The sequence below is a fragment of the Zeus faber genome (genome assembly GCF_960531495.2).
Source record: "Zeus faber genome assembly, chromosome: 18".
Classification (NCBI taxonomy): domain Eukaryota; kingdom Metazoa; phylum Chordata; class Actinopteri; order Zeiformes; family Zeidae; genus Zeus; species Zeus faber.
This window is the reverse complement of record NC_137210.1, coordinates 14,727,983-14,752,093: the sequence shown is the minus strand read 5'-3', so window position 1 is coordinate 14,752,093 and position 24,111 is coordinate 14,727,983. Positions and strand designations below refer to the sequence as shown.

The 24,111-nt window shown below is 42.0% G+C and overlaps 2 protein-coding genes across 5 annotated transcripts; one reads left to right on the top strand and one right to left on the bottom strand.

The window, feature by feature from the left end:
* Positions 1-630: 630 nt before the first annotated feature.
* On the bottom strand, positions 631-13,061 carry slc5a3b (solute carrier family 5 member 3b). 3 transcript variants are annotated; one of them, XM_080019424.1, is made up of 4 exons: positions 12,849-13,061; positions 9,733-10,957; positions 1,070-1,096; positions 949-977 (listed from the first exon to the last, which is right to left on the bottom strand). In XM_080019424.1, the coding sequence occupies exons 2-3, from the start codon at positions 10,679-10,681 to the stop codon at positions 1,080-1,082; spliced, it is 966 nt and encodes a 321-aa protein (XP_079875550.1). In that variant the 5' UTR covers positions 10,682-10,957; positions 12,849-13,061; the 3' UTR covers positions 949-977; positions 1,070-1,079. The 3 variants fall into 3 exon arrangements, with proteins under 3 accessions (XP_079875551.1, XP_079875550.1, XP_079875549.1); XM_080019425.1 differs by lacking the exon at positions 12,849-13,061 and having other exon boundaries at positions 631-977; positions 9,733-10,047; XM_080019423.1 differs by lacking the exons at positions 949-977; positions 1,070-1,096 and having other exon boundaries at positions 7,211-10,957.
* Positions 13,062-17,880: 4,819 nt separating this feature from the next.
* On the top strand, positions 17,881-23,695 carry atp5po (ATP synthase peripheral stalk subunit OSCP). 2 transcript variants are annotated; one of them, XM_080019445.1, is made up of 7 exons: positions 17,881-17,943; positions 18,867-18,917; positions 19,223-19,333; positions 21,121-21,250; positions 21,763-21,875; positions 22,893-22,979; positions 23,557-23,695. In XM_080019445.1, exons 1-7 carry the CDS (start codon positions 17,917-17,919, stop codon positions 23,665-23,667), a joined length of 630 nt encoding a protein of 209 aa, XP_079875571.1. In that variant the 5' UTR covers positions 17,881-17,916; the 3' UTR covers positions 23,668-23,695. The 2 variants fall into 2 exon arrangements, with proteins under 2 accessions (XP_079875571.1, XP_079875570.1); XM_080019444.1 differs by having other exon boundaries at positions 17,912-17,979.
* The last annotated feature ends 416 nt before the right edge of the window (positions 23,696-24,111 follow it).

Genomic DNA, 24,111 nt, shown 5'->3' with positions numbered 1-24,111 from the left:
CCCGTGGAAAAAAAAAACGCGGACCTGGCAACACCGCATAATTGCCTCGGGATAAACACGACGGTAATTAAACAATAATCAGTGCTGCGGAAGCTCTGAAGCAAGGAAAACAATTGCATCCAAATTGTTTTTTTTATTATCATGAGTATTTCTGACTCACCTTTTTGTGCAACTTCATTCCAAAAATAGTTGTCTCGCCTTTGCTTTAAATCAGTATTGTATCATACTATACTATACCGTATTATTAGATAGTAAATTATTTTTTTGTAGTCGTCATTCAAAAGGGTGGGATTTTTGTGTGCAGAATGGAATGGCATGTAATGTGTACTGCTGCCACAAGAGGTCGGTGAAGGGCTCGGACTGGCACGATTCGCCATCAGCAAATAGTACACATTCAGATTTTGTGTTTATTTTCTTTATATTTTAAATCATTTTTGTATGTTTACATATAATAATAATAATAATAATAATAATAATAATAATAATAATAATAATCATAATAATCATAATAATAATCATCATCATCATCATAATCAAAATAAAACACATTCCAATATTATCCCCCTTTATTTAATATATTTTGATTGAATGTGTCTGTGGTAGCTTTTCCAGTCGAGCGGTGACTTCGGCGATGGCGTCATGAGCGCAGTCAGCTGGCGGAGGAGTTGTCTATGACGCAGCTCTGGCGGACCTGCGCCGTCCAGTCCTCCTCGATGTACTTGTGGTAGGGGTCGTTGGAGTGCTCCCTCCTCTTGGACTTCACGGTGCTCACCAGGATGGCCACGACGATGAAGGCGAACATGCCGATCATCACCGCCAGGTACCACACCACGTTCCGGAAGTTCTCCTCGGCCAGGGTGCGGTCCAGGGCCGCGGCCGCCGCCGACGCGTTGCGGGCCCAGGCGTCCAGGTAGCGCCCCAGGGCCCCGGTCAGGGAGTCCTCCAGGTGGAGGGTCAGGTTGGACCAGGCAGGCATGCTGCAAAGCAGGAACGATTAAACACACACACACACACACACACACACACACATTTTGTTTGTTTGAATTGTTTTAATTCCTTGTTTACTTACCTCTGTTTGGTCAGGTTTCGGTGGTTCCTGTGATCGAAAGCAACACAAATCTTACCCAGGATGGTTAAACCAGCATGACTCCTTCTCTTCAGAGAGAAGACTACCGCCTGTATTCCAGTAATACTTTATCTTTTGTGTGTGTGTGTGTGTGTGTGTGTGTGTGTGTGTGTGTGTGGAACTTGATCTTGGAAAAGGTTACAAGGAAAACTGAGATAAAGAAAGGGGAGTACAGTATAATGGAGGTCACTCTGTTCCTGGTTTATGCACATGCACACGCAACTGGCAAGTATAAGTATAAATATATGAAATACAGTGCGTAAATTAAAAAAAACACTCCAGTATTGTTTACATCGTTCACACATGCGGCACTGAAAAAAGAATATTTGTCATTACAACGCTCAGATACATGGTGCTACCCACATGTATCTCAACACTGGTGGAAATGAAACGTGGAAATGCATCACACAAGAAGATCATTTATTTCAAGGCCAAAACAAAAAAAAAATTCTTCATTATTATTATTATTATTATTATTATTATAATTATTATTATAAATATGTGTTTTACAAGTTTAACCGCTAGATGGCAGTAAAATGCTGTGCTAAATGTTTTATATTGTGTTCAACGAATGTGTTATAGAGCTGTATGAAAACAAGAAACACGTGAAAGACAGCTATGACGTCATGTTATGTCAATCCTGGAGGTTGGGGAAGATTCCCACACGGCTTGTGTATGGAATTTGGGATCGTTTTGAACTGCATGCAGGTACATGCTTGTTTCTGCAGATCAATCCACATATTGCATTTTCCGTTAAAACACACACACACACACACACACACACACACACACACACAGGCCTTCAAAGGAGCTGTAGAGGCAACGGCTGCAAAAAGGGAGCATCAAACCAAAGAAGTGAAGATAAACATGTCAAATAAGGCAATGGGCCTTTGCGAAGTCTCTAGTTGGAAAAGGGAATACTGATCAAAATATGGCGTGAGTCTGTATTGCACAAGACAGCAAGTATTATTTCCCTTGGGCAAAAGACCCAAACTTCTCTTAAATTCAGCGATGAGGCAAGCTTCAAGTTAAATGTGTTCCTCATGTTCTCTCGCTGTCTGTCATATTTTTCACATTAACCTCAGCCAACCTCAGGCAGTTCCAATTTCTGGAGTCCAGGTTTAATATCTACGATTCTATTAAATATTGTGTAATACTCAGCAACTACAGAAACCGGATTTCTGTTTTCTATACATGGACGTTTGTTAATTAATTATGGGATGTTGAAATGACCAAATCATTTACATTCGACAGAAGGGTTCCAGCAAGAGTGAAGGGGAAGGTCTACAGGACGGTAGTGAGACCAGCTATGTTGTACGGTTTAGAGGCGGTGGCGCTGACAAAAAGGCAGGTGGCTGAACTGGAGGTGGCAGAGTTGAGGATGTTTGAGATTTTCATTGGGAGTGACAGGGATGGACAGGATTAAGAATGAGTACATTAGAGGGACAGCTCAGGTTGGACAGTTTGGTGGAAAAGTGAGAGAGGCCAGACTGAGATGCTTTGGACACGTGTGTAGGAGAGATGAGCGTTACATTGGGAGAAGGATGCTGAGGATGGAGCTGCCAGGCAAGAGGAAAAGAGGAAGGCCAAAGAGAAGGTTCATGGATGTGGTGAGGGAGGACATGCAGGCGGGTGGTGTAAGGTGACCCCTAACAGGAGCAGCCGAAAGAAGAGAAGTATAGTACATATCCAAGAAAGTATGTAGGTATATTTTATATATCTTCTTCCTCTTTGGGCTGCTCCCGTTAAGGGTCGCGACAGCGGATCATCTGCCTCCAACACCTTCTGTTCTGCGCATCTTCCTCCCTTACACCGACCGCCTGCATGTCCTCCCTCACCACATCCATAAACCTTCTCTTTGGCCTTCCTCTTTTTCCTCTTGCCTGGCAGCTCCATCCTCAGCATCCTTCTCCCAATTAGCTCTCATCTCTCCTACACACGTGTTGTGGAAGAATTTCTTCCGCAATGATCGGTGAGGTTCATCTGCCCGCTACAAGAAAACAAAACTGAGAATATTCAAGATTATTTATCCTGCAGAATAAAGAGAAAGGTTCAGTACTGCTCCAAAGCAGTGTTCAGACCAGTCTGATCTTATTTTTTGATCAAGACAATGCACCTCTAGGCTCCTCTGTTGAGTTTCTGCATCTCCATAGAAGGTAAACAGGGCCAAATGTGCTCTGTTCTTTCATGTTAGAATTGACATTGGAGGGAGCAAAAACATTTCTCTTTACATGAACTCTGGGGGGGTTCCTGGGGAAACAGAGACAAATGTTTTAAAACCCCCCTCTTGAGGTAGAGGCCTTTGTCCTCATTTAAAATAGTTGATCAAATGCAATTTTCTCTCACAGTGTCCAAACCATTTAAATCTCGCCTCTCTTACTTTTTCACCAAAAATTAATATATGTTTTATAAAGTCACTGCAACATTAGAGGTATTTCTTTCTAGTAATTCCGTTTCCAATGTTTTAGTCAATAATCGCAAGTAAAATAAATAAATGAATAAATAAAGTGCTTATATGAACAGAATTTAGTTCCACACTGTTGATTTTCAGGCTTTGCATAAATGATCTGGCTTGTCTATTCTTTTTTGAGTATTGTGCAAAAAAGGACCAGGATGATGATGATAAAAATGAATCGGGATAAGCGCTAAGGTACAGCAAAACCCTCGGGGACCGCGACACCATGACTGATGTGACCGTGGCTGGTGGCATCCACGGCAGGCCGGTGCAGCACAGCAGAGAGGGTCCAGAAGCTGTGGCGGAAGCCCGCAAGCAGGAAAGAAGCGTGAAGCTGAATCCCCTCTCTCTCTCTTGGCCAGGTGTTGATCAGTAACATTCTCTGCAGATCAAGGTCGAACCGCACGCACTGCGGAGCAGCCGGCACAGGGAACACCATGTTTACATCTCAGATTCTACCCGGCCTTCTCACTTTTAAGCACACCTTCACCCACCCTTTTGTGCTAGAAACCGTAAAATTGCCGGGCCGTAGTGCGACAGGAGATTGGGCGAGAGTTGTTTCGAGGCCATCTCGACAGCTTATGACAAGTTGCTTCTCGCTCTGACTCACGTTTCACAACATTGCCCTTTCGCTTCCATAATCGACGGCGCCTCTGTCAACTGTTTACACATGACACTTAAGGGCGGAGCCACACTGTTAATATGTAAAAGATATGGAATGTCATAGTCCCTGGAAAGTTGATTCAACACAGCGTGGAGGGGAAAGGCTGCACTAAGTCAGACCTTCCGCCTCATCAAGCCTCATGGCCCGAGCATATTCCACACTGTTATGCCTAAGCGAGGGAAGTATTTCCCTTGGCCGTTCAAGTCCCATTCCATGGATTAATGCCATGAACTGCAGAATCTCAGGCACGCCGCCATAGTTTTTCCAGGGTCATGTGCGAGGAATGAATGGAATGCATTGACTGTGTTTACTGTATATTAAAACGAAGTCACACCACATTCCCTGCATGGCTGCTTCCGTTCCGACACCCCAATGAACAGACATTTCAGTTATGTGTTTATGCTTTTTGATTGGATGATTATCCGACAGAGCGCTTACTGTTGTCAGTAAATGTCGTACAGGCTTTTCTTAAAATATTAAAATGCTGCTTTTACAGCGGATCTGGTGCAACCAATGAGTTGTTTTTGCAGAGATCACACCAGTGATCTTTCTGCTAAATTGGTCCTGTCACTTGAATACTATTCATCACATAATAAAAAAAGTGCAGTTAATAGGAGCGCTATAAAAATGATATTTTAGTCACATTCCACTACACATCATATCAGGGTGACGTGAGCGATGGGCCAGATTCACTGTCATGATAAACTCATCCTACTTATGAAGGTGCTTTGGTCTGGAAAGCTGTTTGGTTGTAGACCCCGAGGAACCAAACACCACTCTGCCCAGTCTGTCAGCTGGGATCGGAGACCTACCTCCCAATCGACATCACCATTTGTCTTACACCACCTCCTTCTCCACACACATCTGACTCAAAAACAGAAGTATAACACACTCATCATTGCACACACACACACAAACACACACACACACACACACACACACACACACACACACACACGACGCTTGACAAAAGCAAATCATTTATTTTGACATTGCCCCCATCTGACCCAGCTGTGATGTGATTGGTACTTCTGTTGCCGCCTCTGCCCCTCCGACTCGAGTGGATTCCACCCTTCCCTCTAGAGATCATTTCCATGGCGACCATTAAAAAGTTGTGACTGTGCTGGAAGGACGTGGCAAGATAGGCAAAATTTATGTCAGCCAATTTCAACAGAAATCCCTTTTTTGAATATGCAATATTTGAACAGGTCAGTTTTGTGTCAAATGCTGAAGTCTGCTTTGTAAACAAGTATAGGAAGGAGCAATTTATATTTGAAAAACAATGTATTTACATAGTTATTGATGATACTGAAAATGCAACTCGACACATGCAACGGTACAGTATTATTGGGCCAAAGTTGTGAGGGCATCTGAAACGTTGGTTGCACAATATTGTCCTTGCTCTCACAGTCCACAACAGACAATGAACAAGCAGGCTTGAATGCCAGTACTTTTCCACAAGGACAGTATTATTAGTATCCTCTTGGGAACGGGAGCTTTTTGAGACGAGTGGGGGTTGTTGGAAGACAAAAGAAAGCATGTCAGTTCGGGATAAATGTTCGGAGGGTGCAGGCAAGAACCAAAAGCGAGAGAGAGAGAAAGTGTCCCGTTGTCCTTTCTGCAAAGAGGGGTCGCACTACCTGGGGACGTTAAATACCAACCTGAAGTATGTACAAAATCATTGAGGCTTGAGATTGTTAAGGTGGAAGGTACCTGCTGGAGTAACGGTATTTGTTGTACCTACTGGAGTAATTGTATTTATTTGCATACTTTCTAATCCCTCTGTGGGATATCCGTTGTCTGCATTAATTATATTTATCATTAAGGTAATTGATGATCATAACAGAAAAGGCAGCCACTTGATGCCATTACCGCATTCCTTTGGTTAGAGCTGCATGATTTAGGGAGGGATTTGGTTGGACGACAAAACGACAAATTCCCAATGACAATAAGTGAACTACAAATGAGCGAAATAAGGGCAGGTTGCCTGCAGTTACACAGCAGTACCCCAGTACCCCACTGTATGCCAAAGAAAACCCTTTGGCATACAGTAAGTCATTTGGAAGATCGTGTATTGTTTTGGAACAGCACACCGGGCCTATCACCGTTCACAGGTTCGGCCGAGGGTGCACGTCACGGCATGAGACGGCAAGGGGTAAGAGAGGGGTTGGGGGAGATGTTGATTATCTCGACGACCGTCCATCTGATCCACTTCACATTTGGCGGGTGTATTGCTTGGGACCCACGGACACGCAGTGTCGAATTTGGTGCAATTTGGACAAACAAAACCAGCAATATTAATGAACTTTCGACAAACAGCGAACAGTGAGCCAGCGTGGGGGGCGGAGCTTCAGGTCTCTGTGACCCGAGTTGAGTCCGTTCAACAGCCATAATAAGGGCTTGAATCCTTGACATTTTGTTAAACTGCGCAATTCAAATGTCTTGGGAAATCTTACATTTTCCTAAACACTTGTTTAGGAAATTAGGAACTCTTAATGGGGAAAAGCGGGTCTCCTTTTGACAATTGGATTAAGGTTGAGACGCCAGGTGAGGTACATATTGTAAATTACATGGTTAATTATTCACCTGCTTCAGCCAGAGCGTTTATGCATCACTTACACATTTAAATCTGGTCATTTCACACATTGGACTTCTAAGTACTTGCCAAAAGCAACTGCAAAGTGCACGGGGGTTGTAGCACATTAAAAGTTATCCAAATAAGACCCCAGCCTTTAATGTTGTACTTAACACATATGGAGTTTTTCTGTGTGGAATGGGTCGAACTGCTCACAGCACTGTTGGTCCGAGGCTAAGGGTTACACAGGGGAATTTGAGATGCACTCTGTATGTGGCCTAATGTAAAATGCTAGAATGCATTATCAGTAGTCTTAAGGAGTAAAGTATACACATGCATAAGTGTTCCAAACAGGTGGTGTTCAATAAACAAACTTTTGAAGACACAAAATGTAATGGTTTTTTTAATGTTTTTCTTTATCATCATCATACACCAAGACCAATTTGGCAGGAAGGCTTATAAAATATATACTTCAAGTTGAACTGACAAATCAGCACACAAAAAAAAAAAAAAAAAATAACCCACAGAAAAAAGTCAAAGAACACTTCACCGTCTGATGTTAGTGAACCCTGTGAAACAGTTTTACATAATAATGAAACTAAACACATTAACATTTAAGATGATGTAACCAGATATGTTTCCCAATATGCTTTAATGAGTAATGATAATGTGACTTTTATAGCCGTTAATAATGGTGCATACAAAGCATAATCTGTTGGTTATGAAATGGATGAAAAAGTCCTGTTGATTTTTGTCAAGAATAAAAAAACAGATGAAATTGAAATTCATATAATAAACACTATGGCAATCAATAAGATCACTTACAGCCAATAAAAGAGATAAAGAAGATATTCTGGAAATGTCTTCTCTGTGAATGGAAAATAAACCTATATTAAAGATACCAATACAATGTCAGAATGGTTTCTTATACTGACTGGATGTTATAGAAACAGAAGTACAGACTTAAATCAAACATTATTTATGTAACTTATTTCCAGTAAGCTAGTCTATCTGTATGAGGGACAATAAATAAAGGGACAATAAAGTTTATCTTGAATCTTGGGTTGTTTTGAAACATTTCAATGGTCCCATATATGAATGTTCAATCTGCATGCCCTCTCCATCAGATATTAGATAACACACCTTGAAAATAGGAGACCCATCTTTTTCACTCAGTTCTGTTAACTTGCTGCAATAATTCACAAGTACGGAAATTAAATGGAAGTTTATGTGAAAATGCTCAACAAGAGAAATTTCCAATATAACGTAATCTCCACAAACATTAACAATATGGCACCTAGCTGTGGTATGAATGGTAATAAAAAACATCACAGAAACCGTTTTTAGTTCAACAAACTGAACAATGTCAAAGTAAGGCATAATATTGAATTCACTTAAGAGTATAACAATTGTAGAAATACCAGTAGATATTCGTAATGGAGAATTAACAATAAACAGGGTACAAAAATTGTTAGACTAGTGCCTCAAACTATTTAGCCAAAGGATTAGGATTAAGAAATGGAAGGGAAACTTTTCAATCATTTAAAAAAAATAGAATAACCTTTAAACAGCTGTGAGAGAGCTACAATAACCAACTATAAATATTACAGACAGAGCTTGTCAAATCTCAAAAATGTGCTTTTTTTTTTTTAATCAGCTCCACCCGTCCCCTTTGGCAAACTTACACCCACAGAACCAACTCCCATCGGCCTTTTTGTTCATTGCTTAGTTCAACTATAACGAGAAATAAACAAACATGAAGATGCCCAGTGAACAGACAAAAAGCAGGCCAAGGTTGAGAAACACCTTAACTCTGGGAGGTTCGTACAGCATCTCTGCAATCAATCTCTCATCCTCTTGCAATGTTTTTGGTTGAGTCTTCTGCGCTCCCTCTTTGTAACCACAAAAACAGTCTAGCAAACGGAGGCATCCACCACTCTTCCCATTCCCACTGCTGCAGTCTTCTGCTCGGACTATTTCGTCCTTCTCACATTCCGAGGGGGTTGTGGCTGGGGTCGCTTCTGTACTGGGTGTCGCTGGGTCATGGTCAGTGGTTGGGACTAGGAGCTGGAGGTCCGCCCCATCCAGGCATTTCTTGTTTTGAACTTCCGTGGGCAAATCTTTATCGAGTCCTCCACTACTTTCACACTGGTCCTTCTCCCTGAGCCTATAGGCTTCCTCTCTGTCTTTATGGGGAATGTTTTGAACGTTACGCAGGTCCCATATTGTTGTAGTGCAAACCTGCTCCTCGTCTGGTGGTTGTGTACAGAGACTGACGGCCACGTTGACCAGTCCCGAAAGCCAGAAGAGCCCGGCAGCCACATACATGTAGTGTACATGCGTAATGAAGGCAGGTCTATCATCTGGCTTGTCACACTGAGGCTGTCGGTAGACAAATGCCAGAATCAGACGCAGGGTACCCAGTGTGAAGCCAGTCATCCCACCCCAAAATGCACCTTTTTCATTGGAGCGCTTCCAGAACACACCCAGCAGAAAGAGCGCTGCGATTGGTGGAGTAAGGTAGCCGGCCACCTCTTGAATGTAAAGATACGTTTGTCCGCCTTGCATTTCAATAATGAGGGGAACCCAAGCAATACTAATTGCCACCATAAACACCGCAAACAACTTTCCTACAAACAGCAGCTCACGCTGCGATGCACCCCGTCGAGCAGTCTGGTAGATGTCCAGGGTGAAGATGGTGCTTGCGCTGTTGAAAATTGAGTCAAGATCACTCATCAGAGCGGCGATCATTACTGCCATCATTAGACCTCTTAGTCCAATGGGCATCACGGACATTACCAAACGTGGGTAAGCGATATTAGAACAGCCAGCCTTGGAACCGCAAACAGACATGCAGTGCTCTGGCCCAATGCAGGCGATCTCATCTGCAAACAGGATGCGGGAAATCATACCTGGAATGACAATGAGGAACATGGGCAGGACTTTGAGTAATCCAGCCAAGAGTGTGGCGCCCTTGGCATGAGTGATGTTCTTTGCCGCGAGCACCCTTTGCACAATGACCTGGTCTGCACACCAGTACCAGATTGAGGCTGGGGTTTGGCCGAGAAGGAAGCCTGGCCATGGGATGTCTTCATCCATAGGTCCCCGAAGAAGATGCAGAGAGCTGGGCTTTGGTTCAACACGGCAGGAAGGAGAGTAGGAGAAATTTCCGCTGGCAACAATGGCAGAAATATTGGGAATCGCCTGCATGTATTTAGTCCTTACACCTTCCAAACCACCAACCTTGACCATGCTGATAATTGTTAAGGTGAGGGCTCCACTAATCATCAATACTGCCTGAAGTACATCAGTGTACATTACCGCCACCAGTCCACCAGTGACCGTAAGGAGAGCGGTCGTTGCAATGAGCAAGATAATGGAAAGATAAATGTTCCACCCCAGCGACTCCTGAATGAAGAGAGCTCCAGCGAACAGGTCTACAGAGAGCTTGGTAAATATGTAGAGCAACAAAGACAAGGCAGCAAAGTAAACCTTCAGCCTGTTGCCTCCGTAGCGCTTAGAGAGGTACTCAGGCATAGTATAGACCCCTGAGTGGATGTACACGGGGATAAACACCCAGCCAAGGAGCTGCAGGAGAAGAAGCGCATTGAACTCCCAAGCTCCCACAGCAAAGCCACTGGCAGCTCCTGACCCAGCAAGGCCAATGAAATGTTCACTTCCAATGTTGCTGACAAAAAGCGATGCGCCAATCACCATCCAAGTCATTGAGCGTCCGGCCAGGAAGTAGCCATTTACCGTGCTACGATTGGCCTTCCACGCGGCAAATAACCCAATTGAAATTACCAGGACAAAATAAAGTGCTACAACAGCAATGTCGGCTATCTCCAGTCCAGGGGCCATTTTTACAGATTACTCCAACTTTCGAAAAAAATTCAAAAATAATGTAATTTCTTGTCAACAAGAACTGCAAAGAGTCAGTGATTTGTGTTTGTTTTTTAAAACAGAGCAATTGCAAGGCTCTCTTTTGGATTGCTGCCTGAGTGGAAGCTGTTGATTCACCGACAGGCCAAATTCACGAGGGTTTGCTTCAGGCGGAATAATGGACCAGCACTGATGTCTTCTAGATTTGGGAGGATGCTGCAGGGCTTTGGTTGAGAAAACCTTGAGTTAACGTTCCTGCAAGACAGCAAAGACAAAGAAAAATAAACCTTACTAGAGCTTTCATTTGAGTGGGAAACATCCACCAACACAAATGTTGTGCTCATTACTAAATGTCAAAATAATTTCACCGAAATAAAAGAATAAAAATATAAAGCACACGTTCAATATAATTTTATTTTGGTTTTCTTCCAAAATATGTTCATGTGCAAAGAAAGAAAACCACTTCATTAGCAATAGATTAAATGAGACATGGTCCTACTCCTTCGCCAATATAAACATTAAAACAAGATTCCAAAGTGACTTTATCTTTGTACAACTGTAATATTTCCCCCCAATGCCAATTTTGGGGTTTAGTCCGCAATAGCTTTTCCTTTAAAGCTTTTAAACGTCTTCCCATGACAAAAGAATGAAAGCCCTGCAAGGACTTAAAAGTATGCACAATAACATGATGTAAGAAACCAAAAAGCTCATCGGGAATCAAAAGAGGAAAAAAAGGATACACATCACATAATTATTAAACAATTATTATTGGACAACAAAGACAAACTTTGGATTCACTTATAAGTAAATTAGATTTACTGGCAGGTGAATCCAAAGTTTTTCTTTATTGCTTGTTATTGATTTTATTAGATAGGATCTAATCACACTTAATGAAAATAAACATGATCTTATCTAATGTCTAATGCTGGAGCCTACAGCAAGGGTGTCATTTTGACCAGTGCCAAAAGGCCATGACACGCTGATCATTTCATCCATTGGCAAACATTAATATTTATTTTTTTTTAATTGCTGCACAAACACAATTTAATGCAGGAAGACAAATTATCTGAATTTAAACAATCTATATGATTAAGTACTGCATTGCTTCTGCATTATACTAGGTAAGAAGCAGGTAAGGAGAGTACTGATGAGTTTGCGGATCCCCCCCCCAAGGTCAGATGTTCCATGTAGCAATCGTTAAACGGACCCTCTCTCTGTCCAGAAACTACCTACAGTATCCCACTGAAACAACGTCCATATCATACAGCTAACATGAGCGTTTGTATTAAACGTTTCAAATATGGCAGGGCCTCAAATAAGCTACGGGGGATGCTTCCTCGGCTAATCCCTTTTATTGGATCGCAAAAAGGGGTCAACGAGTAGGTGCGGCCCCCCGGTAGAGATGAAATAGGAAGCTTGCCCTGGTATGAAATGCGCTTTATAAATAAAGTGTGACTTGACTTGACACCGTTGCAAAGCCTTCAAATCAATAGTTCACTGAGTAGCCACCATGCACATGTGTGACATCACGGACACGCTGAACCCTATTTATGCCGTTTCTACTTGGTTATGTATTTTTCCTGCATATTTGATATTGTTTATAGTGCTCAGCTTGGTTCTTACTTACTTTAGTGACCACGACTCCTTATCGACACCTGCTCAGTGTTTTCTGCCGTCACCTTTTTGCTGATCAAGGCTCGTCTTACCTTAGATATCGTTCAGATCGCGTCACGGACAGCTGGTGGCCGGGCACGTGGCGTCCGGAGGCGCCTTAGAACTGCCGTTCACGGTAGCGATGACGTCACGGACCGCGACAGGACGCAGTTACACGAGGGGGCAATAATAATAATAATAACAACGACGATAATAATAGTAATACTGGTCATAACGGTAATATTGGTCATAGCGGTGCATAACTTTGTGCCATTTCCTCACGAACCCCAACCCCCTCCCCTCCTATGGAGAGCGCCACCCCGTCTCGGTAGTAGTCCTAAAACGAGCGTCTCCGAAATAAGTGTCGAACGTTGAGGATGGATACGGTTACAACGAAACGCTAATAATCACTTTAGCTTCAAAACAAACAAAAAAAAAAAAAAACGCACACACACAGCACTCCCATGACAGTCCCACCGCTGAAGACACTCACCAGCTCCTGTACCCAGCCGGAGACGGCACGCGTCGGGCCGGGCGGCTAGCCGCTAGCGGAGATCACTCCGCACCCAGGGGAGTGTGGGTTTGCTCCTGGAGACCGGCTCCGCAGAACGGGGAACGCTGATGTGTGGTGATGTTCAGGGTTACCGGAGCCGCAGGTAAAGCACCGGACAACTACGGAGTAATCGCGGACCCGCGACGACGGGACTCTTCCTTATACGCACACGCCTCACCCTCCCTCCCTCCCGCCCACCCACCCGCCGCTCGTCCCCGAGCAGTTCGAGCCGTTCGTCCCTCCGTGATGTTTAGGGATACGACACACCCTCCGCAAATTACTCAGCCAAATCTAATGTTGTTGTTATGATTATGATTATTATTGTTGTTATTATGCGTATTGTAGTGTTGTGATGATAATAATAACAGCGTTGTTGTAGCTAACCTATAACCCAAATGAATCTGTTTAACCTTATTATAACCTATCCCAAACAATACAATTCAGATGAGTTTCAGTGACGGGCTTATATCACCAGTTACCATCCAAGATTCTCACCAGTTACCAGTTCATATTACCAGTGACCATCTCAGGTTCTCAACAGTTACCAGCCTATGTTACTAGTTAGCAACTCAGATTCTCACCAGTTGCCTGCTTATATTACCAGTTACCACCTCAGATTCTCACCAGTTACCAGTTCATATTACCAGATACCATCTCAGGTTCTCACCAGTTACCAGCCTATATTACCAGTTACCTGCTTATATTACTAATTACCATCTCAGATTCTCACCAGTTACCAGTTCATATTACCAGTGACCATCTCATTTTTCTCACCAGTTACCAGCCTATATTACCAGTTTCCTGCTTATATTACCAATAACCATCTCAGATTCTCAACAGTTACCAGTTCATATAACCAGATACCATCTCAGGTTCTCACCAGTTACCGGCCTATATTACCAGTTACCTGCTTATATTACCAATTACCATCTCAGATTCTCACCAGTTACCAGTTCATATTACCAGATACCATCTCATGTTCTCAGCAGTTACCAGCCTATATTACCAGTTACCTGCTTATATTACCAATTACCATCTCAGATTCTCACCAGTTACCAGTTCATATTACCAGTGACCATCTCATTTTTCTCACCAGTTACCAGCCTATATTACCAGTTACCTGCTTATATTACCAATTACCATCTCAGATTCTCACCAGTTACCAGTTCATATTACCAGATACCATCTCAGGTTCTCACCAGTTACCAGCCTATATTACCAGTTACCTGCTTATATTACCAATTACCATCTCAGATTCTCACCAGTTACCAGTTCATATTACCAGATACCATCTCATGTTCTCACCAGTTACTTGCCTATATTACCAGTTACCTGCTTATATTACCAATTACCATCTCAGATTCTCACCAGTTACCAGTTCATATTACCAGTGACCATCTCATTTTTCTCACCAGTTACCAGCCTATATTACCAGTTACCTGCTTATATTACCAATTACCATCTCAGATTCTCACCAGTTACCAGTTCATATTACCAGATACCATCTCAGGTTATCACCAGTTACCAGTTTATATTACCAGTTACAATCTCAGGTTCTCACCAGTAACGAGTTTACATTACCAGTTACTATGTAATATTACCAGTTACCAGTTTATATTACAAGTTACCATCTCAGATTCCCACCAGTTACCAGCTTATATTACCAGTTTCCATCTCAGATTCTCACCAGTTACCAATTTATATTACCAGTTACCATTCCAGGTTCTCACCACTTACCAGTTTATATTACTAGGTACCATCTCAGGTTATCACCAGTTACCAGTTTATATTACCATTTGCCAGTTTATTTTACCACTTACCATCTCAGATTCTCACCAGTTACCAGTTTATATTACCAGTTACAATCTCAGGTTCTCACCAGTAACGAGTTTACATTACCAGTTACTATGTAATATTACCAGTTACCAGTTTAAATTACAAGTTACCATCTCAGATTCTCACCAGTTACCAGCTTATATTACCAGTTTCCATCTCAGATTCTCACCAGTTACCAATTTATATTACCAGTTACCATTCCAGGTTCTCACCACTTACCAGTTTATATTACTAGGTACCATCTCAGGTTATCAGCAGTTACCAGTTTATATTACCAGTTCCCAGTTTATATTATCTGTTACCATCTCAGATTCTCACCAGTTACCAGTTCATATTACCAGTTACCAGTTAATATTACAAGTTACCAGCTTATATTACCAGTTACCAGCTGATATTACCAGTTTCCAGTTTATATTACCAGTTACCAGCTGATATTACCAGTTACCAGTTTATATTACCAGTTACCATCTCAGATTCTCACCAGTTACCAGCTAACTATTATTCAAAACTCCCGTTTCCAGTGCTTGTGCACACCCCCTTAGCCCTCTGATGGGCCTCCTAACACCAGCACACAAACTGGGAGACAAGACAACCCAGTCCGTTTGTTGTGAGCGTTCTAGCTCAGAAGACATGTTCTGAAACGAGCCGAGCAGACTGTTGATCCCTTCCTATGTCACAGGGCCCGCGGTAGAATTAGAACCGTCCCCCATCAGAGGAACTCAACAAACAAATATTTTAAAAGAACGAGTGCTCGGATCTTTCTCTATTAGGCTGGCGTATGATTATAGAACCCAGAATCGCGATTGAGCGCCGCTGTGCGCTGCGATGACATCTCACTGCATATGTGTGTGAGGGTATGAAAATAAATCTTGAATCTTTTTTCCATTCGGCTGAAGTGGTTAGGACCGAGGAGTATCTGGAAGAGGACGGACAACTTTTAAGAATCTTTAATCGTCACATGATTGGCAACTGGCTGGAGTACAGAGCTGGAGACCAGGGTGTGTCAAGAAAATGTCTAATTATCTTTAATGACTAAGGGGTGATATGCAAAACGCGGAAGGAGGTCAAACAAACAATTGGATGTTTCTGATGGACTAGACTGGTTTTGACGCACGTCTAAAGAGATAATGGAAATGACCTTGTACACGGTGTTAAAATACTGGCTGGAGTCTATGCCAGGTCACACATTTGAAATGGAATGAAACAAACAGTATAATCTCAACACTTGCCCTCCTTTGTCCTGAAATGGCAACGCAGACAAATGAACAAAATATAAAAAAACGAGAACAAGTTATAGAAATACAGAAATATAAAAAAAACGAAAAGTAATTAGGAACACCCTCCACCTGAGTAACTCAACAAGCAATTATTTCGAAAGGGAGAGGAATTAATACCAACTATCCGTGAAGAAACTGCATGAAACTAAAAATCGCAGCGCCCGAGAGTACCGGTGTGGTGTCTGTGTCCCATAATCCCATAATCTCTAATCTTGCAGAAAAGAGCATGCACGGATCCCACCATAGAAGTGGGCGTGGTCATCGACACACCCACTCGCTCGCTGCGTATCATTGGCTTTCAGGGGTGTGCGTGTGCGCGTGCGTGTGTGTGTAGGGCCGGCGCTTCCTATAAGCGACTCCGCTGCGCGTCCCCGTGCCTCTCCGTTACCTTATTGAACGAAACAAAAACAAAAAAATGTAGGTGAAAGGGGCTACAAGACGGAAGCTTCAGGGAATTGTTGCACCAGCAGAATGGCATGTTTGACCAGGTTTGTGTCGAGAGCGACAACCAAAAAAATGCACTTAAGCGCTATCAAGTACTCTTCTTCCATCACCACCAGCTATCGTCTCAGACCCGAAACCGTGTGACCAGGTACACCAGCGTGGCCACGTTGGTCTGAAACCATCGGCCTCGGTACAGTTCCCCAGAAGGCCAGTGCCGGTCTGCTTTCAACTGACCAGTTATACCAGCTCTACCAACCTTGGCTGCTCACCTCTAAACCAGCGACATACCAGACATACCAAGCTGGCTGACCAGATAAACCCAACTCATGACCAGTTGAGGTTTGTAGCTGGTTCTCGCTGGAGTTTTCAGCAGCGGCACTAATCCTGCTGCATGAAGGAAAGGGACTTTCAACTCAAGGAGGGATGCATATCTACAATTAACATATAAACATCAATGGAGTGCATAATAAATACTCCTGTGTGTGTGTGTGTGTGTGTGTGTGCATGTGTGCGTGTGTGTGTATGATGAAGTTATTACATTCTATTAATATCTAAAATATTAAGAAATAAAATCGCTTGAGAATAAGTGGTAAATTACACTGTTACTACTACTACTACTACCACTAGTGCTGCTACCATGCCAATATAAATATACTATTAAGAATAATAAAAATAACAAGTTTGATATATAATTATAGGACCCAGAATTGCGGTTGTGGCGCCGCCCCCTGCGCGAGCACCTCGTGTCGGTAGTATTTTTTTTTAGTATTTTTAGTATTTTTAGAGCTTATTGTGCGTAATGACTGGGTGTCATGGCATTTCACTGCATATATGGATGGCCGCATGTATATGTATGTGACAAATAATCTCTTGAATCTTGAATCTCGAATCTTGAATGATTGCAGGGTAATGGAGAAAGAAAACAGCCACAGTACTAAAAAAAAAACCATTCATATCGAGTATTCATATTGAGAGCGGTCTCTAATTCTGTGTTTAAAAGCGGAAATTGAGGTGACGAATGCGCTACTCCGTGAGGTAAGTACTGGAGGTGAGTTAAGGTAAGTTTCACTTACACAAACACTCAACTCTGTTGTATAGTTACGGAACAGAAACCCAGAATCGCGATTGTGCACGGATTGTGCGGCCGGCTGCGCGGGCCCCTCGTGTCGATTACGCACATTTTAGCATTTTTCGTATTTTTTACAGCTTGTAGAGCTTATCGCGCGTAATCACCGAGTGTCACGACATTTCACTGCATACACGTACGACCGTGTGTATATGTAGGTGACAAATAATCTCTTGAACTTGAACTTGGAAATGCCGCTTTTAAAAAAAAAAAAAAAAGAAAAAAAAGACAACGCCATATCCCAGTGTGCGCGGCTTCCGCGTGACGTAGTGCTTGTGCGACGCGTTGACCCCCCCTGACCTTACACGCTGGCGCGTCGAAGAAGATGGCGGCGCTGCGGCTGGGATTGAAAGTATGGGGTCGCTCGCTCTCAGCTCAATTCAAATGCGTGCGTTTGTTTTCGCTTTGACATGTGCGTTAACCGTCTGTCGGGATCCTTCCCCTACCAACGTGTCGTGGCCAGGTCACTCGTGATTTGTGTTCATGGGATTGTCCCCCGTGGACCTGACACCAAACACTGCAGTTTATTGACCGTTTTGGCTTCGGCAGCTGAGTGGTCGTTCACATTACCCGTGCCTCTGAACGGGCGCTGTCTGTCACCCCGCACCGTCGCCCCGAATACTTGAGATTCGGTGCACGTCCGCAATGCGATGGCGTTGGCTTCTGCAGCCCTGGGGACAAGGGCTGCGCGCTATGTCGTCAGAATCTCGACGTCAGACTATTTCTCGTCTGCGATTGTGCCTTTGAGGCTGCATACAGTGGCGTGATACTGAACTTCGTGGTCTGTCACTGATCATCAACAATAATAATAATAATAATAATAATAATAGCTAATCACTCGAATCAAGCCTGTACCTGCTTCGTTATAATGTGTATTGCTAATGATTGTTTCTCCGATAATTGTTGTGTGTGGGTATCTTATGAAACTACCAATAGTCAACCCCAAAATAGCGTCAAATTGATATCAATGTTACTTTAGCAATGCGATTTCTGTTAATCAATTGCACTCCCACAGCCGCCTTATTGTTAAACAACTGACTTTTAAATGTATTTAAGCAGCTCTTCTATCTATCTATAAATATATATATATATCTCTCTTCCATTCTGTTTTCTTCTTATCTTATACTGACATAATCAAAAGGAAAGGTGATCCGTTCCCTTTTGAGAATAGGGAAGAAATAGCTGATTGGAAAAGCTCAGAAAAGGCCTGATTACATTCAGAAGATTGAGATGGTTCGCTGTGGGCCATGTTGATTGATGTGAAATGTTTTCCAGGTGCGTCACTTCAGCTCGTCGGTCACCCGGCCAGCCTCCAAGCTTGTCAAGGTAAAACATTCGACCCCCTAGCGTAGGGTACCGGCCATAGCTGTGGAGGTGATCATTTGTCTTGAGTGCCTTTACTGATATATTTGGGGTAAGATTACTTAGTCTTACAGTCGATTCATTATCTGTTTGCTGTAGGCCTTGGCCCTTAATGAAGTGAAGTATCTGTCAAGTACATGTTCTCAGTGGAATCCATCAATAGCAATCTACATGTATTCACACCATTGCTATAAACTGTGTTCCTTGTTCAAGGTTTCCTGTTTTTTTTTTTTTTTTAATTTGTACTATTTAATTATCATTTATTCCAGCCTCCTATCCAGGTCTATGGTGTGGAAGGCCGCTATGCCACAGCCCTCTTCTCTGCTGCGAGCAAACAGAAAAAGTTGGATCAGGTGGAGAGGGAGCTGACCCAAGTGTCTGTGAGTGAATTATAACTGTAAAAACACACAAGCAGTAAGAAGTTAAGAGTAGGATTTCATGTACAGCCTTTGGAAAGCCAAAATATTAAATAAAGTACTTTAATAAATGAGCATATATTATTATCCAAAATTATTTCTATATATATCGGAATAGTTAAGTGTATAATGGGGCCGCAATTTCAGTCCAGAAAGTTGTTTTATTGCAGGAAGTGTTTCGTTCCTGCAAACAAGTTCCTGATTATCATTGCGTGCAGTGGCCACAGAGTTAGTGGTCACTACATAAATAATTAGAAGTAGTCATAATTACAACTTTTGGAATGATGTAGTGATGCTATTTGTATACATTTTATACAACTACTACACAATGCGTATTTGTTATAATTAAAGATTATTTTCAAAATGTTGGTCTTTAAAAAAAAAAAAAAAAATCTACTGCACCTTTTACAGCAATTTCCCATGCACCCAGTAAATTTCAAGATTCAAGAGGTTTATTTGTCACATACATACGTTCATACATATATGCAGTGAAATGTCTTTGCAACGCACCCGGAGATTATGCACAATAGTGACTAAACCGAACACAATAGCAAACCTAATTCCTACCTAGCTAACTAACTGAAACTAACTGATTCCTGAAATAAAATGCAGTTAGCGAATAGAATAATATAAATTAAATAAAATAAGACTCAAATGTAATACAGAGTGGGGGTACAAAAGAGAAGTGAAGTGAAGGGAACAGAGCTACGTATTTAGGATAGGCTATTTGTGTATATACACATATGTGAATAAATTGTGAATGAAGATATACAGTACAATATACAACAGTACAACACAGTAACACAGAACAGCAATACAGGGCAGTATGACGTAACCCAACAGTGATACAGTATGCAGCACAGTACAGTAAGGCAGTGGGGCCTGTGTGAGTGTCTCAGTGCTGTTTGTTCGGACCCCTGGTGAGTTCAGCGTTGACAGTCCTTATGGCTTGCGTGAAGAAACTCTTTCTCAGTCTCGCTGTCCTCGCTGTGTGACTGCCTAGGCGCTACTACACCTCCTGGTGTATAAGTCCTGCAGGGAGGGGAGGGTAGTTCCAGTTGTACATTCTGCTGAATGCACCGCCCTCTGCAGGGCCTGACTGTCCCTGGTTTGGGATTTTAATTTTTTTTTTATTTTAAAAATTAAATCAAATAATGAATGTATTAATTGAATTTGTTTGTATTTCAGATGAAATTGATTAAATCAGACATCTGCAAATATTTGTGTAAAGCTTGTAGGGTTAGACGGTGGTGTAGAATCTTCCACCTATGGCTTGGGTGGCAACGCATCCAGGCATTTTTGCAAAAGGAAAATGCATTTCGAACCCTGTACGACGTTTAACTTCCACCGGTGAGAAAACAACTTTGCTTAAGGAAGCACTTCCTCGAGGACCACGGGCCTGGATAAATACTGGAATTTGAAGGGACACGAGTAGGCAGCTAACCAAAATATGGGGAGGCAGAGAATGTTAAGGCACATCCTGTTTTTACAGATAAAGTGTGTGATAAGACAGTTCAGGGGTTTCTCAAACAACTAAGCAACTTAACGATCGACCATGCAGAGCAAAGACATCATCAGAACAACAACCACTTCCATTGTAATGTTTCGTAAGAACTATTTCAACATTGCGCACAATCCAGTTATGCAAATGTGTTGTTGTTTTCCTCCCTTCTATTAAACCTCTGCCTTCTGTAAACCTCTGCCTTCATGTAAATGTAAATGTAAATGTAATGTTCTCCCTTCCCTTCAAGACTCTGATCAAAGACCCCAAGCTGTCCAGCATCGTGATGAACCCTCATGTCAAACGCAGCCTCAAGCAGAAGACCTTCACTGATGTCCTGAGCAGAGCCAAACTCTCCCCCATCACCATAAACCTTATCAGTGAGTTCCTCCCTGAATCCATTCCCTTGCTGCCAGTAACTTTATCTGCGCTCAAGTGTAAACACAGGCGATAAAGTGGCTGTGTTTTGCTACACTTGTCGATGAAGTGCTCAAACACCACCAGCAACTGGCCGTCTTTACACCTCGAAAGACATGTTTATGCACACAAAGGACAGACTGATTTAAAAACACATTTTATTTATAGCGATGAAATCATTTGGCAAAAATAAATGATACCTGGTATAGCTGTTTAGTAGTTAGTATTTCCTGATTCAGCTTTAAAATGTTTCATTTTTGTGCATCTCGTGAAATGTCCGATATACTGTAAGTCTGTTTTTGTTTCTTGTCCTGCCTCAAAACATTTACATCCATCTTTTTACCATGGGACAGCTATTACGATGCATATACCAGATATGTCTCGAAATATGGAATTGATTTCATTTTGCTTCTAGAAATGTCACATCGAGAACATTCTCTGTGCGCCTTTCCTCATTCTAAAATGTCTCCCTCAGATGTACTGTCACAGAACGGCCGTCTGACGTTGACCCCTGATGTCATCGCTGCATTTGGCAAGATGATGAGTGCTCACCGGGGAGAGGTCATCTGCTCGGTCACCACTGCTGAGGTAAAGAATCGTAATTATTATTTACAGTGATGTTTATTGGAGGGATGCTCCTCTACATGAAGAGCTTCTGGCCTACGGATGAAAATGAGCTCAAATCTAACTCACTACTTGGCGGTGTTACTTCCGCTCATAGCAGACCACTAGACAGTGTTAACCTCTCAAAGCCAAGTATCGCCGAAAAATGACACGATTACCATGAACACAGGTACTTTTTTGCTACCGACGTCGATTATGTTATTTACAATAGCCTACGCCCAGCTGTGCAAGCATGTTTCCAACAATTTCACTATTGCAACACAGTCAAAGATAAGTTGCACAAGCACTTGAAGAATTACACAATAACTTGTGCATCTCTTCTTTGTCTGTCTGCATGTCTCACATGGATGAAAGAACTAAACATCCCTGTAGGCCATTTATCTAGTCAAATATATCGCCACATATTTTCGGATATGTAGAGATTGACAGTTTTTTTTTTTTTTGTTTTTTTTTCCCCACATGACATTTATTGAACACAATAACAAAGATGACAGTGATGGGTGGAACAAGGTCTCAAATCCTTCCCTATAGTTGTAATACCCCGTGGTGGCCAGCAGGCGCCACTGTTTTAACAGTATTGAACCCTTTGAAACGGCGATCCTTTTTAAGTTCAAGTTCAAGAGATTATTTGTCACATACATACACCAGCACAATTACTTCAAAATACTTCTGAAAGCTTTATTTCTCACATCAGTACTTATTACATATCATGAGTCCACTAAGATATCGCCCAAAGCCACAGCACATTCTAGCAAGCAAACCCACCCTTTATAATTTAGAGGATAGAGGTATTTCACATTATGCGTCAACCTAATTTGCTCCTGCTACTACTGCAAGTTCTTTCCAAATATTCCTTTTACCAGCAACGTGATCATGACCGGATCTGTTAAGTTTATTTTTCCATGTTGATTTTCATGTTTGTAATAGTTAGCTATTTGTATATTGTCATTGAATTAATTCCGGAACGTTTGTATCCCTCAGCCCCTGGATGCAGCTAACCTGTCAGATCTAAAGCTTGCACTTAACGGCTTCCTGGCAAAGGGAGAGACACTCAAATTAGAGACCAAGGTCAGTACATTTCAATAGTTAACATCTCACAAACAATCCTAAAAGCAGAAAATAAAAACATGGATACAGACAGGCAAATGGAGGCAAACTCCTAAAGAGTTTGCCTCCATTTGCCTGTCTGTATCCATGTTTTTATTTTCTGATGCAGCTATACAGCCACCATAAGAACATGAGACCATCAGCGATAAGATGGGCACTCTCTCTGCAATGATTATAAACGTCCAATGCTTTCCTCCAAAATCGAACACAGCATAATATATCTGTTAACTGAAATTACACCAGAGTCCGCCATACTTTCCTTTCTCCTCAATTATATCATAGCTCCTTGCCTCAAGCTGCAATGGAGCAGGAAATGTGACCATCACAGAAAATGCCAAACTACTGCTGTTACTACTGTGTTTAAGCAAAATCCAGTTTCCTTTTTAGGTTCCACAATTATTTTGTATAAATGTCTGATAATTGCAATGTAACGGAGTTACCCCCAAATAGGGGGTGCATTTAAAGTTTATTGTTCATGGTAAGTATGATAAGCAAGTGTGGGTTTGACCGCTATGTTCTCTCTTCTCCTGTGCATTAGACGGATACGTCCATCCTGGGAGGGATGATCGTAAGCATCGGGGACAAGTATGTGGACATGTCCACGAAGACCAAGATCCAAAAACTGACAAAGATCATCAGAGACGGTTAAAGACTTCTTAATAAAATATTCAAAAACATGCATTGACTGTGTGTTTGTTTTTCGGAAGCTTCCCTTGCATATGCAGATTAATATCTTGATTTTTTTTTCTTTATGGCTATTTTTAACAATGCAAACCAAAATCTGAGAAATTTGAGTTTCTGTACTGTACTGCAGCACCATCAGGAGGTTTAGTGCTGTTTTGTGTGCGCAAAGCAAGTACTTCTATCTTACATACTTGGTTCCCTGATCGTTCATGTGCTGATAGAAGCATATTCATATAAATGCATATAAAATATTAAAAAAAAAATTAGGATGTAGGCAATATCAGGTATGAGGTTAATACCATTTAAATTGAATATTAATTTGATTTTTGTAAATTTTAATTTAAAACGATCCCTATAGTGTATATAAATAATAAATACCAGGTATAAAGTACTCTGAGTTCCAATTGTG

Bases quoted from the DNA above. Each gene is read 5' to 3' on its own strand.
- atp5po (XM_080019444.1), top strand. From the start codon at position 17,917: ATGGCGGCGCTGCGGCTGGGATTGAAAGTATGGGGTCGCTCGCTCTCA. The intron at 17,980-18,866 runs GTGCGTTTGTTT...AATGTTTTCCAG, and splicing joins TCTCAGCTCAATTCAAATGC to GTGCGTCACTTCAGCTCGTC. The intron at 22,980-23,556 runs GTCAGTACATTT...CCTGTGCATTAG, and splicing joins CACTCAAATTAGAGACCAAG to ACGGATACGTCCATCCTGGG.
- slc5a3b (XM_080019423.1), bottom strand. From the start codon at position 10,681: ATGGCCCCTGGACTGGAGATAGCCGACATTGCTGTTGTAGCACTTTAT.